This window comes from Gymnoscopelus braueri, assembly GCF_963280865.1.
Source record: "Gymnoscopelus braueri genome assembly, chromosome: 24".
In the NCBI taxonomy this organism is placed as follows: domain Eukaryota; kingdom Metazoa; phylum Chordata; class Actinopteri; order Myctophiformes; family Myctophidae; genus Gymnoscopelus; species Gymnoscopelus braueri.
The window spans coordinates 25028835-25044639 of NC_137626.1; the positions used below are offsets into that span (position 1 = coordinate 25028835).

General features: G+C 48.1%; 1 protein-coding gene across 1 annotated transcript; it reads left to right on the forward strand.

Moving 5' to 3' along the window:
• Positions 1-2043: 2043 nt before the first annotated feature.
• Positions 2044-13489, forward strand: LOC308080939 (insulin receptor substrate 2-like). Its single transcript, XM_080423054.1, has 3 exons — positions 2044-5014; positions 5189-5682; positions 13128-13489. The coding sequence occupies exons 1-3, from the start codon at positions 2286-2288 to the stop codon at positions 13130-13132; spliced, it is 3228 nt and encodes a 1075-aa protein (XP_080279180.1). The 5' UTR covers positions 2044-2285; the 3' UTR covers positions 13133-13489.
• Positions 13490-15805: the final 2316 nt, after the last annotated feature.

Genomic DNA, 15805 nt, shown 5'->3' on the forward strand with positions numbered 1-15805 from the left:
CTATTGTCACCTTGATGGGCAATGTATGTAATCTTCTTTTTGAGAGATTATGAAAACCAATCAAAGTGTTGTCGTGGGGGGCTGGGAGGCTCATGGGGGGGGGGGGGTCTGGTGTCAGGGTGACAGTTACTTATCATAAGCGAGATCAGGGGGAGCTTTACCACCATCATCATCATGGGACATGATTACCAAGATGATCTGTTGAACATATGTCCCTCCTATTTACCTAACATTATCATCCAACAAGCCCCTTCTCAGCCTATAGCCTAATGATAAAGTTTCTCCAAATATTTGTACTTTCCATTTCTGTTTTCATTGCCTATAGATAATACAGTTGCTGCAAATATTTGTTCAATTTGTTTATTCACTGGCCATGTTTGTGTCTGTGAAGAATAGATAACGAAGACACACATTTTACTTAACTGAATATTTCCTATTTTCAGTACTTTTACTTCTAATCCACTATCTCAGTGGCAAATATTGTACTTTTACTCCACTATAATTATTTGAAAACATTAGTTACTAGTTACTTTGTAGATTTTGATTATTATTACAAAACATACATTAACCACTTCAGCCCTATATACATTTTGGCCACTTGAAAATAGCCGATCTACAATCACAATCACAGTTATGCATTGTGAGCTTGTAGATCTGCTATTTTCAAAAGATGCATGTTTTTTATACATTTGAAAACTTGTGAAAATGGGACATTCTGCATGAGTACTTTCTACTTTTGGTATTTAAGTACCATTTTGATATCAATACTTTTGTACTTTCACTCAAGTACATTTTTAATACCAGACTTTTATTTGTAACAGGGTGCTTCTACATTGCAATATTGATACTTTTACTTAAGTAAAACATGTGAGTACTTTTTCCACCACTGAATGCAGGCAGCACGGCCAGACGATGGCAGTATTTCTATTGTTTGGGGAACCGCGTCTGACGCACGCATCTCCCCCTCATCTTTATTAGATGGTTGTTTTCATTCAAGATTATGTATAAGAATACGCACAAGTCAACCTAGCAAAGAATGTGGGTGTATATTAATATACCTCCCCAAACACACTTTTAGGACTTTGGACAGTCGGTGTAGGATGTGCATTTACAATAAATAAAACCAAACATAATGGCAGCTGAATGTTGACATGTTAGTTTTATCTAGCTATATGCTACAAGCGAGCATTAAAAATAACGCAGATTATAAGTGGCGGATGTTGTCCCTCCCTGGTTGCTGAAAACTGCTGTATCAAACAAAATAAAATGCATTGTAATCATAACTGGCTCTGTTTTGGAAAGAGACTGAGGCTATTAAACAATTTGCATTTTATTGTTTGCAGTTGTTGTTGTTTTCACGGAAATTGATTATGTTCCTGGGTGAATGCAGTGCACCAAACGCCTATAATTATCTTCCACAGGTCATTTTCGGTGATCTATTCAAAGAACGCCTGGGGTTATTTTGTTCCCCATTGAAGACACACACTCCTCATTATAGAAGTGGTTTCACAATGTGCCATTTCAGAATGAAGGAGGGGGGCAGTGTTGCCATGTCTGCTTATTATAAGCAACTTTGGGCTTGTTTTTTCTGTGAAGTTGCTTGTATAATTTTTTTTTTTTTTTTTTCCAAGATTGTTTTGAAAATAGCCAATTTACAAGCTCACAATGCGTCGCACCATTGTGAGCTTGTAGATCAGCTATTTAAATAGCCAATATAAATAGGTTTAAAGTGCTCATGTTGTTGCTTCTTTTGGGCTTGTTTTCATGGACCTAGTTGCTTATTTCTGTCGCAAAATCTGGCAACAATGGAGGGGGGGAGGGGGGCGGGTCCGCAGATCCCTACCTACCCGTTTATCACTGCTCTCTCGGCCAATGAGCGGCGCGGACCGTAAGTGATTGACAGGCACGGCCCAGTTCCAGGCAGCACCGCCTTTTATGACCGTGTGTTTTCTTCTCTCTTTTTTTTTTTAGAGCCTCAGCGTATCAACGTCACATGTTGTTTTTCTCCTCCAGCCCCCAGTCAGTCAGTCAGTCGCACTTCAACCACTGCGGACAGCGGACATGTTATTACGATCGGTGCCTGCAATGGATGCCAATAAAAACGGGTCTGTTTTAATTTAATTTAAAGTTTTTTCTATTTTTTTTAATGCAATGGATTCCAATAAAACGGCTCTGTTTTAATTTAATTTAAAAGTTTTTTTTTCTTTTTCTTTTTTTAATATTGCGTGTTACAACAAGCAGACATCGAAATAGAACTATTTGAGAAGTTTACAAATCGTGAGAATATGGCGAGTCCTCCGGCGACGGGAGATCGAGGAGGAGGACACCTGTTAGTATCCAGTAATAACAACAACAACAACGTGAAGAAGTGCGGATACCTCAGGAAGCAGAAGCACGGACACCGGCGGTTCTTCGTGCTCCGGGAGCACAGCGCTGGCTGCTCCCCCGCGCGCCTCGAGTACTACGAGAGCGAGAAGAAATGGAGGAACAAGTGCGCCGCCAAGCGGGTCATCGCTCTGGACTCGTGCCTGTGCGTCAACAAGCGCGCCGACGCCAAGCACAAGCACCTCATCGCCCTCTACACCAAGGACGAGTACTTCGCCGTGGCTGCCGAGAGCGAGCAGGAGCAGGAGAGCTGGTTCGAGGTGCTGACCGACCTGATCGCGGAGGGGAAAGTGTACGAGACCCCGCCGGCGTCTACCTCCTCCCTGGTTGGCTTCGAGGATCAGTCGAGTTGTAATTACGGCGTTATTACGCCCGTGGCGGCGGCTTATAAGGAGGTATGGCAGGTCAACTTGAAATCGAAAGGACTGGGTCAGATCAAGAATCTGACCGGCGTGTACAGGCTGTGTTTGTCCAGCCGGACGATAAGCTTCGTGAAGCTCAACTCCGAGGTGGCCGCTGTCAGTTTACAGCTCATGAACATTCGGAGATGCGGTCACTCCGACAGCTTCTTCTTCATAGAAGTGGGCCGTTCGGCGGTGACGGGGCCCGGTGAGTTTTGGATGCAAGCGGAGGACTCTGTGGTGGCACAGAACATCCATGAGACCATCCTGGAGGCCATGAAAGCCATGAAAGAGCTCTCGGAATTCCGGCCGCGGAGCAAAAGCCAGTCTGCCAGTACCAACCCCATTTCAGTGCCCACGCGACGTAATCTGAACAACCTCCCCCCAAGTCAAACGGGGCTGGTCAGAAGATCAAGGACGGACAGTATGGCGGCCACATCCCCAGGGCGGAAGTTCACATCCTGTCGGATTAGAACAGCCAGTGAAGGAGATGGGTGCACCACAGCACGTCCAGTATCCATGTCTATATCTGTGAGTGGCAGCCCTACCAGCTTAAGCTCTGGAAACCACCTCATCAGGTCCCAGACACTTAGTAGCGGGCGTACCTGCCGAATGCTGGAGACCTCCTCCAACCTGCAGCACAGCAGGTCCATGACCATGTCCAACTCCCCTCCAACTGCCTTCAGCCCAATCAGTTCGTCTCCCAGAGGGGGCGCCAACATCTACACCCCAGACAAGGCCCGACGCCCCTTCAGCTGCAGCGCCTCCATCTCCGGTTCCCTCAGCGACACAGGCTTCATGCTGTGTGATGAGTACGGTTCTAGCCCCGGCGATGCCAGATTCCTCCCTCTGACCCGGAGTGACACCCCTGACTCCCTCTCCAGCACGCCTCCCTCTCGTGACGCCAACGACCCGTGTGGCTACATGATGATGGACGGGGCCAGCGGCCACAGGCATGGGGGCGGTATGGACGGCCTGGCGTTGGACAAAGCCTACAGGAAGCGCACCTACTCTCTCACCACGCCGCGTCAACAGCGGGTGGCTGCGCCGCTCTCCTCGGCCTCCCTGGATGAGTACACGCTAATGAGGGCGGCGAACAGCCAGCGCTTCCATTCCGTCTCCCCTAAAGTGTCCTACCCAGAGGACTATGGGGACATTGAGATCGGCTCCTCCAGGAGCTCCATCAGTAACCTGGGAGATAGCGGCTACATGCCAATGACGCCAGGTGTAGTGCCGCAGTCCACCAAGGTCGACAACTACGTTCCTATGAGCCCCATGTGTGTCTCAGCCCCCAAGCAGATTGTGAACCCCAGGGGGCACACCCAGTCAACGGTGGGAGGCGGGGGCTGCAAAACCAGCTCGCCTTGCAGCGGCTCTCTGGAGGACAACGGCTACATGAGGATGTGGTGTAGCTCCAAGTCATCCATGGAGAGCCCAGACAGCCGTCTGGGTAACGGAGAGTACATCAACATGTCGCCGGGCAACCCAGGCCCTCTCCAGACCCCACCAGACTACTACCTTGGTCCACTGGCCAGTGAGCCATCATCATTCAGGCCAGCACACACTGGCGGTTCCCTGCCACGGTCAGCCAAGCTGCAGGCCCCCAAGAATGAAGACAGCGACAACCAGTATGTTCTTATGAGCCCTCAGAGCCAGAGGCCTAAAGGGGGAGAGTCTGACTACTACGCGGTGATGCAGCCCAATGGTGCAGCCCAAAGCTCAGGTCTCAATCCTTTGGCGCCCTCCCCAGTTAGACACAGCCAGAGCCTCGCGTACAAAGGGAGGCTGAGCAGACCCAACAGGTTGTCCTTGGACACCCTCCGAATGCTTCCCAGCATGACTGAACATCCCCTCCCCAGTGAGCCCAGGAGCCCTGGTGAATATATAAACATAGACTTCAGCAGCAGCAAAAGTTCACCACCCTCCACCATTTCCAGCGAGAGCCAGTCTTCATCGATGGGCTCCAGTGGCGGAGGCAGGAGGAGGTCCCTCCTGTCAGATTACATGAACCTGGAGCTGGGCTCATGCTCGCCTAAGGAGGCTGACACCCCCATTGAATGCTCAGACACGTTGCCGGAACTTTCCATGTGCCCATGCTCAGAGGAGTACCATCTGGACAACAACAGTGGCTCCCAGGGCTGTCCTGACGAGGTGAAAAGTGACTACACTGAGATGACCTTTGGAATGGCCAGTTCGCCTCCACACCTCGTTCCTCAGATCACAGCATGGTAGGTATTTTGCAGTATGAGGATTACGAAAGTAGCTTTTCATTCATTTTCATCAGAAAGTAGCATGCCTGAAAATGAACATAGCAAACATAAAATGAAAATCACAGTCAGTGTTTCATTCATTATTGTTCATTTTGATGTAGTATGAAAATCTGTGACTTTCTCCTCCAACAGCCAGGCCATGAGGGAGAGGGGGCTGTCTTTGGAGGACCAGGGCGTCAGCGGAGGTATTGGGGTGTTCCTGCTAGGGGCCTCGTCCTCCTCAGTTGACCCCGACTGCTCAGCCAAGGTGATCAGGGCCAACCCACAGGGCCGACGGCGCCACAGCTCTGAGACCTTCTCATCCACGGCCACCGTCACACCTGTCTTCCCCTCCTTTGCCCGCGGCGACACAGCCAAGAGGCACAGCTCGGTGGAGAACATCTCGTCCAGGAGCAGCGAAGGCTCGGACGAGGAGTGCGGGAGCCCCATGAGTCGGCAGACGTCGGCCGGCTATCAGAACGGGCTGAACTACATAGCTCTGAACCTGCTGGACGACAGGGACATGGACAAGTGTGAAGACCTGGTTGGCTTCAAACCCACCAGCAGCTGTAAACGAGGAATCCATGGATTACACACCGCACCCTACGTCTGTTTGGGATTCAAGGAGGCTGCAACGACTGCCAAAGGTGAGTGACTCTCATGTTGGTTGGTGCATGTGACTGGCTTGGATGGATACACACCAACGCCAGTGAGAACTGGCTGAAGTGGCTGTCAATGAATGTGCATCAATGACATTTTGCATGCCCATTTGTGTGCAACATGGTATGAAAATATATTTTCCTCTCAATTTGGAAAACTTAATATAGTATAATGTGATGATAACTGTGATGAATAGACTAGTATATGTCTTCTGGCAGCATATCTAAAGTGCTGCTATGTGTGACCTAATTCGCTGCGATAATGTGGCGTGCAAAACGTTCTGAGGGAAACAGAAAAGGCTGGTTCTACTGTATGAACAGGATAAAGAAGTGTGGCTGTAGCGTGCACAGTCTAAATGGAGTCCCTGTGCTTGAGGAGAGGGGGTGTGAATAAATGAATAAATAAATTGTTTGCTGCCCCTTGATTTGAACGCAAGCACTGAGTCTGAATCAAGCGACACTTTTTGAATTTTGAAGTTGTTTATTTCGAAGAGAGCGGGACGGTGGCTGTGCTCCAGTGAAACGTGACCAAGCTGACGCACGTTGGACCTGAGAGAAGCACTGAAGTAAACAAGCCTTGTGCGTAGGCACTAGGCACCATGACGATGCAGGATAATGTTGTTGCGTAGTTGTTTTTTTTGCTGTTTCTTTCTATGGGCACACCTATCTACGCAGGGTTTATTATTATTATTATTGTTACTATTATTTATTTAAATAAAGAATTACAGTATGAGTAATGTTAAAGTAAGCAGTAAGCGGTTATAACGCTTATTATAAAAGGTTCTTGGACATGACCAGAATGAATGAGGGATTTCTTTTTTTTTATCATTAAATTACATGAGAGAATTGCTTTTATTAAGTGAGCGGGAGTCTTGCTTTACGAAATGCTTTAAATGAAAGCCTTGCCTATTACCATGCATTCCGTTAGGATTAGGGGCATTTATGTTTTAGAATTAGTCTAGCTTTAGGTATGTATTTTTCAGAAGCCATAGCAAATGGTAATGAAATGAGGGTTGTCAGAAAGTCATGTGGGTTCCTGCCTGTCAACAGTAATGTCACAGTGCGCCCCAGGCATTTCCGGCCCTTGCTGCATGGTTGGGTACTAGGCATTAGGATGCATTGCGCGTCACCGTGACCCTGCCCCCTCGAACCCCTTGCTCTCCCACTCGTCTGATCAATATTTTGTTCCAGAATACCCCTCACCAACAAAACTGTGACAGGCCCACTGGGGTGTTGTTGGGGTGGGGGTGTGGGGTTAGTTCGGTTGACACCGTGAACACGGGGCAGCTGAGAGGCGAGTGTTGACACTTCAGTGAGGCGTGACCCTCCCGTGTCCCCACGCTGTTATCGGTCACAAATGAACCCACGTGTGTTTGTGAGCTGAGTGGGGGCCGCAGTGACATGTGAGGCCCTGACACATGTGCGTTTGTCCTTGCGAGTAGCGGCTGGCAACCCCATGCGTTGGGGTGGGGAGGGGGTTGTCTGTTGTTTAGCTGCCAGCAGGTAACTCAATGTCACAGTCCACATTCCTGACAGTGCGTTGTTTGAAAAAAAAAAGAAAAGGTGCCTGTAACGCTGTTTTTGTCTCGGCTTTAGGACAAAATGAATAGTGTGTGTCGGCGTAGGTGTGTGTGGGAGTGGGGTTGCGTGACATCTGGGGGAGCACTCTGTGTATGAAAGAGAGATGTAGTCTACTGCCTTCAAAATGTTATGATTGATGAACAGACAGTGGAACGATTATTTGTAATGTTATAAATCATCTATGCAAATTACAAACAAGCACTTGGTTATATGTTTTGCACATGGAGATGTAAGAATGATGTAATTGCGGCAACAAATCTTCTTGAATAGAGATGTAGAGAGAGAGAGAGAAATAAAGAAATAATGGAAAAAATATATATTGAAGTACGGACTCTGGCACGTACACACACGCACACACACACACACACCCATAAACACGTAGCAGTCATGGGGAGCGAGCGAGAGAGAGAGAGAATAGCCTATTTTGTTTTTCAACTCTGGCTGTTTGTGGGAGAGCGAGCAAATTTGCACTTAATGGGTAGGACCTCACGTGCACTCCACTGCCTTTCTGCCTCATTAGGCTGTTCACTTAGCAGAAGTAAGACAAGCAGAGAGGAACGGAGAACGAGAGAGAGAGAGAGAGAGAGATAGAGATGGCTCATAGTCTCATAAGCTCACAGGAGAAAGCAGAAGAGAGGGAAGGGGCGGGGCTTAGAGTAGGGCAGGCACTGTAGAGCCCTTGCTTTTTAAAGCAACAAACAAACCGTTGGTGAGGCCCCTTAGCCAAGGTGAATTCTGGGAGCTGGGTGCCCGGGCTAGCGAGGCTGATCGCTTGTTTACTGAACATTCTGTCCCAATAGAGCGGGTTGAGGGAGGTCAAAGTGCGGCGGTGTGTTTTTGGCGCCACCCCCTCTCCCCCCTCCCCCCGCCTCCTCCTCCTGGCAGAGGGCCCTGATACAGTGTTTATCAGGACCCCTCACTGGGGGCCCCTCAGAGGGAAGATGTTGACCGTGCGCTGGGATCAAAGTACCAGTAAACCCGTCGACCTGCAGCCCCGCAAGGAATTTAGCGTCTCTGCGCCCCCTGCTTGACCATGTGACAGCTCGCCTCAGGGAATGCCGCGGCTTCTTTGACCCAACAAAACGGAGGGGCGGTTAGGCGCTCAACCCGGTCGATATCTTACACACATAGGTGTTTTTTGTTTTGTTTTGTTTTGTCTGGAGCTGATGCCTTTACGGAAGTTATCTAATATCTATCGGGGTCAGGTGTTTGTTTACCTGTTGTTCCATCTACCAGCCAGGTCATGTGACGTGGCCTCCCCCCCTCCCCTGTCACCCAGGCTGAGGATCAGTGACTGCAGAGCTCTTGCTGCTGGACCTTCTGTCTATCAGGCCCAGATTAGCCTCATCGGTCGTCTCTGCTTCCGGCCTCCTCACTTTTTAATACCCTCACCGTTTTGTCCGTGTTTGGAATCAGAACATAAAAACGCAGCCTGCCTCGGAAGGGAGGGGAGTGGCTGGCTATCAAACGCTGGATCCAAATGGACCCGTAAGGATCCATTTGGACACCTGGTGGTCCCCGGGCCACATGTTGAGAGACAGTGTTTTAGTTCATGCGTTGTTGGGGGGGGGTCTCCGACACTCAGAGTTCCTCCTGAGGGCCGGTGACAGATGGGTAGGTGTGGGGGGTTGTGTGTGTGTGTGTGTGTGTGTGTGTGTGTGTGTGTGTGTGTGCGTGCGCGCAACCACTCCTCGAGCGGTCAAGCGGCAGTCCCGACGGACGCAGCACTGTACCTCCTCTCACCTCCTCTCGCCGCTAATGACAACCCACCATCTGCTACACCCACAGGGCACGCAGTGCACGTTGTGTGTGTGTGTGCGCGTGTGTGTGTGTGTTCGTGCAAGCGAGTGAGTGCGTGTGTGTGTGTGTGTGAGTGAGCGTAAATATGATTCATCACCAGGGATTAGTGAGCTGTGCAGGGCCATCATATCACACAATGACCTCTCAGCCACTCACAGTGTGTTGGCCAACTTAACTTACGCTAGCTTCCGGTGACGTGTGTGTGTGTGTGTGTGTGCGTGCGTGCGCGCGTGCGCATGTGCGTTGTTTATTCTGTAAACGAGAGCCAATGAGGAGAGAGAAGGAATACAGAGAGAAAGAAAGAGAGCGAGAGAAAGAGAGATAGAAGGTAAAAGTAGGGCTTGACTGATGCCAGATGTTTGGGTCTGATTGGCTGATATATTGGCCAAACCAATATATGGGTCATGCTCTAGGTTTAGGACAAGAGAGAGAGAGGTCTAGGACGAGAGAGAGAGAGAGAGAGAGAGAGAGAGAGAGAGAGAGAGAAGAGAGAGAGAGAGAGAGAGAGAGAGAGAGAGAGAGAGAGAGAGAGAGAGAGAGAGAGAGAGAGAGAGAGAGAGAGAGAGAGAGAGAGAGAGAGAGAGAGAGAGAGAGAGAGAGAGGAAGGGGGATCCAGTTGCAAGGCCACGCATCTCTAACTAGTTTGTGGAGCGTGTGAGCATGCTCAGTGCGTGCACCTGTCGCAGCACAGCGTTTGTTGACACAGATGAGAGGGAATCAGAGAAGTGTCTGGCTTGCAGAGCCCTCGCCGACCTCCTTGCACTCTCCTTCCACTCATCCTCTCATCTTTCTCACACCCCCCCCCCCCTCCTTCTTCCTGCTTGTGTGTTTTTCCACATTTGTTACCTTATCGGCTTTTACACAGTGTACACGCGCGCACACGCACACACACACGCACACGCACACGCACAGAGAGAATATACAGTATATTGTATGTAGACTCAAATGCTCATCAATCAGGACAGGGACAGAAACCTTAGCAAAGCGGACATATTTTGCATAACTAGTTATCTTGGCACACATTACAGCACAATACAAACAGACAAGGAATACTTGTGTTACATGACACACACACACACACTGCCTTCTGCCAAGGAAATCTGAAACGAGGGTCTGCAGTGTGTGCGTGCGTGTGCTTACGTGTGTGTGCGTGTGCTTATGTGTGTGTGTGTGCGCGCGTGTGTGTGTGTGTGTGTGTGTTGACACGCAGGCTAAAGTGGGCCGGGATGTTCCAGACAGGAGTGCTAGCTAGATAACTGCGTGGACAGCATTCCCCACATTTAGCCCGCCACACGGCTCCAGATGAGATTACAGCCCACTACTGTGGGCTGGATTAGGCCGCGCTGGCTGGCTGTCTTTGGCCCACGCTTACCGAGAGCCACTTGACTGACAGGGCCGACGGCCACTCTCCTGCCACTATACTTGTAGCACACAGACACGCCCCCAGCCTCAAACAGTGAGAGAGAGTGGTTTTCAAGCTCTCTCTCCCTCTCTCTCTCCCTCTCTCTCTCCCTCTCTCTCTCTCTCTCCCTCTCTCTCTCTCCTTCCCTCCCTTCATCTCTCTCCTTCTGCCTCTTTCGTTCTCTCTCCCCCTGTCTCTTTCTCTCTCTCTCTCCCTCTCTCTCCTTCCCTCCTTCCCTCCCTTCATCTCTGTCCTGCTGCCTCACACAGACACATAAAAAAGATCCGGAAATATCCGTCTCTGTGCACCGGCTGACCCCACGTTCCGAGAAGAGCGTAGCCCCGAGTTATACTTGGTTGCGTGCCGGTGTCGCGCACTGAAAATAGTCAATCTGCAAGCTGACAACGTGAACTTGCAGATCTGCTAAAGTATAATTCAGGCATAAAACAATAACAGTCGTTCTTGAGTCTTCTCTCCACAGAATGTGTAAACGGCTTGAACTCTACCACCCTGTTGCTTGCTATGCTGCAGTATGACATTACAGTATATTCAATCATACTGTGTCACTTTTTTTACTTAAATTATTTTTGACATAGTCTTTCACTGGTATATTTTTCACAATAACCATTCCACATACAGTAAATGTGTTTTTGACAACTTCTCTAAACAAGTCATCGTGTCTTGCTCTGCGTATAGTATTGGACAGAGTGAGGATAGCCCTGCCTGGCCTCTGCGTTAAGTCCTTCACTGCTGGTCGCCTCTCTCTGATTCCTGGAATGACCGGGGGTCCCCTCTGAAGACCCCTGTGGCCCCCTGTACCCCCTCTCCCTCACACCCACCCTCTTCCTTGCCTAGTTGTGAGTAAATCACCCCACAGAGCAGTGTGCCCCCAGCAGCATTGCATGTGCAGCCGACTGCGGAAACGTGCTTCCACGCGCTAGGAAACACGTCACATGTGTCGGGATTCCACGTATTTTCCAGCATATTCCTCTCTCTCTCTCTCTCTCTCTCTCTCTCTCTCTCTCTCTCTCTCTCTCTCTCTCTGATTACAGTACAACTGTACGTCGTGCGCGCTTGCCACCTCGTATCTCTGCCGCAGTGCCGAGTGCGACACGCGGTCATGGCAACACTTGCAACTCTGCATTACACTCCCCAACACAGCATCCCTGGAAGACCCTTTCTCTCTCTCCCTCTCACACACACACACACCTCCCCCACTACCGCCCATCCAGATTATGCAATTTCTGCTGTTAGTAGAGGGGGGATCACCCCCGGTGCTCGCTTTAGGCTGGGAGTGCATAGGTCTGAATGTGACTCCTGTGTCTATCACATATACACACACACACACACACACACACACACACACACACACACACACACACACACACACACACACACACACACACACACACACACACACAGGCAGAATGTTACGGCAATGGGATTAGTCTTGGGGGATTATAGTGACAGCGTCAGTCGCACCGCTGGAACGGCAGCGGTGGTCAATGTGTGTGTGGTGTGTTTGCATGCGTGCATGTGTGTGTGTGTGCGTTATCAGAGGATGGAAAGAAGGGAATGTTGCATCTATGCAGCAGCTCCTCCTGGGTGTGCTTGGGAGGAGAAAGCGGACGTGCGTGTGAGAGGAAGGGACAGATAGATGGATGAGTAGGGGTGCAACAGTTAATCAAACGAATTGAATATAACAAGTAATCGATTATTTAATATAATGATGCATTGATATTCTATCCCTAAGTTGGGCATGTCATTTTAGGCGAAAATAAATAAATACATGTCAAGATTTTTCTTTTGAAAGACTTTTGAAATGTTTTGCCTATAACAACATGCCCAAAAGACGGATCCCAGGTTGAAAGTGGTTGTTTGTTTTTGCTCCAGTGTGGAGCTGTTATTGTGCCACTAATAAACAGGATAATCTCATTCGGGAGGCATGGAACGAACTCAGTCTGCACAAGGCTTTTAGTTCAAAGCACTTGAGGCTTTCTTAATATGTCTGCTGTCTGAACTGTCAGCGAGGTTCATTCCATTGTACTGTTTACAGACAAACAAACAAACACCAGTTGTGAAAAACCGTTGGGGACTTTACAGTGCAAAACCTGCTTAATAAATCTGTGTCACATTCTCAATGCCAATCATTTTGGATTAACATCCAAGCCTTGAACTAGACCAGACCAGTTTAAATGTACAAATGATTTTTGTATGACATCATCTCATACCAAATGGTGCTATTAATGCCATTATGCCACGGCATACTGTAAATGAATACACTGACATATCGTCACTGTCGGGTGGAAACCTTGTATGTCCAAAACTGTTACTTTTGAGGAAATGTAAAAAAAAAAAAAAAAAAGAGCCCCTGTTCCAATGGATCCAATGTAGTTATCATTTAGTCACACGTTTAGTTTTTCCTTGGTTCAATATTTATAAAACCCACAGTTACTTTTGTGTGACACTGTTGTATGATGAAGTAGGGCTTTCATTTATGAAAGAAAAAAAGTTGAATAACATGGAGATACAGTACAAGGTTTCTGCCCGACATCAACGATACTGATGTTTGATGCTGCTTCTGTACATTAATAAATTAAAATCTCAATTAACACGCCTGTTCATCCTCTCTGTGGTCTCTCTCTTCCAGACTGATGGTCCGAGGGGGAGGTTCGAGTCTCTCCGCCCCCCCCCCCCCCTGTGTGTGTGACTTGGCGCGGAGGCAGACTGCTGCTCAACAACCCACCCACCCATCTCCTCCTCTCCAACTCCAGCCCAGTGGAGAGGACAGCTCAGCCCTGTGGACTGTCTGAACCCTTAACAGAATGAACACACACACACACACACACACACACACACACACACACACACACACACACACACACACACACACACACACACACACACACACACACACACACACACACACACACACACACACACACACACACACACACACACACACACACACACAGTCTTGGTAAACAAGGAGGTCTGTGGAAGTCATATGTGTGTAGATGTGTGTGTGTGTGTGTGTGTGTGTGTGTGTGTGTGTGTGTGTGTGTGTGTGTGTGTGTGTGTACGTATATGTGCGTACATCTGGCAGTTCCCTGTGCTTTAAGTGGCCATTTAACCCGTGACCCACATTTTCACGAACACAGAGACGCAAACTTGAGTCGCTCAGACAAAGCAATCTTAACTCAAGCGGTACCTGCACACTTTATTTATTCACGGAGGGGTGCGCAATGCGCGAGAGTGCTGCTCGCATACGTGGGTGTTCTGTTTCGCGCGAGGCGACGTAACGTTACTGTACGTCTGACCTCTTTCTCAGTCCATGTGGTTAGAGAGAAATGGTCCTACCTCACGCATGGCGAGGAGGCCTGACCTGAGAGGTACACTGATCACACGTCTACAACACAGGTAGATTAGATATTGTATTTATTTTTGGAACATGAATGTTTGATATTATAGACCAACCCGATGCCTTAATGTCTATACTGTCCTTATGTTTTCTATCACATATGAGAAAAGATTATTGTATTACGTCTGTTTTGGACCTCTACCACATCTATCATCATCAGTATATTGTTATTCTTTCATGGAAAATCTATTTAAAAAGCTAGTTTACCAGAAAATGTATATTGATATTGTTTTGGGACTGTACAGTGGGGGTTGCCTGAGAGCTGATAATATTATATTGATATTAAAAGTATTTTCTTAAATATACATTTCTTATTTATTCTAATCGAGGTTTTGTTTTGTTTTGGGGTGGTTTAATTAGTCCGGTACAAAGTGCTGGACTGGAAAGAAATATATTTCCTAAATGTCTTTAACCACTTACACCCTGGCGTCCCTATTTTGGGCTTGTCATTATAACCGAAAATCTTCACAAATGTTCACAGAGTTTCTAAATTGTTTGAATAGGGCATAAGTGGTTAAAGAGTAATGCATGTGTTTATTACCGTTGCCCAGAATTCCCCACCTACCCACAACACCAGGCATCTGAACGCACTGCATCTCCCACAATTCCTCACTTGAGCCTAAAAACCTCAGACACTCCTACCTGCAACCCAGCAGCTGTGTAATCTTAAAGCCTAACTCATACTTCGCTGACACGGTTTTCAGCTAAAATACGTTATTTTCAGCAAGCGACACAGACAGACAAACACGCGTGACCGAAGTATGAATCGGGCTTTACTCGACGCTGGCCACATTTGCTGTGTTATCGTTGGTCGGTACGGCGGTTTTCTTGAATGGCCGATAAGGTAGAGCCATTGGTGTTGAGGCGAGGGCACTAACGGGCCTCGTTCCATTCCAGTCGAGTCAGCTGCTACCGCTACTCAACATGCTCTGTTGAAATGGAATGGGACCGTCAGTGTTGGTAGTGCTGGTAGACAAAAACGGGTGGTTGGGGGAGGGGGGGCTTCTTGGACCACAGAGATCCTGTCAAACAACACAGGGCTTAAACCAAATGTACACGTTGTCACATGACCTTGTCACTCACTGAAAAGCGGCATGTTCATACGACAAAGTATAGATTAAAAGTTGACTCAAACCAATAAGTCAGTGGTTCTCAAGGTGGGCTCCAGGCATCATCAGGGACCATTTGGAACCCCCTCGAGGAACCCTGAGGGTCCCCCTCAGGGTTCCTCGAGGGGTCTGTAACTCTGAGAGTGTACGAATGGAGCCAAATGGACCCCGTACGGATTTGGATCCATTCGTACACTTTCATTGAGTTATGGGGTTCATTGAAATTAAAAAGCACCACTGCAGTAAAGCAAATTCTGTGGTCCTCTGATATCCCCCTAACCCTCCCCCCACCCTAACTCGATGCTCAGGCGAGTGGCTCACAACCTGCTTAACACAGATTGTAAAACACTAACCGTGTGTGAATGTATTACTGAGTGCGTACGTTACACCACAGTTTCATACGTGTGGGAAGTGATCTTTGGACACTGGACAGTAATAATAAACCTCACTGAACCACACATCAAGGTTATCTATATTGTCCTCAAATTCCTGAATGTATATATTGTGTACATACAAAGAGTTTAACTGAAAAATAACAAATATGTTTATTGAAGATGCATAGAAGAGTACCTAGATTTTACCTATGTCGCAATGTTATTCCTGTCTATAGACTTTGGCTACAGATTTTTAAAAGGGGGGTGGGTTTTGCGTTGGGGTGGGGTGGGGTTAACAGTATATTGTATGCTTATTGCTCTTCACAGTTGATGTGACTGTACAGAAAACATACTTTCAGTCTATTTTATTATAGAAATCTCTTTGCCTTGCTGACACGTCACCTGATGGCATAATATGCAATAG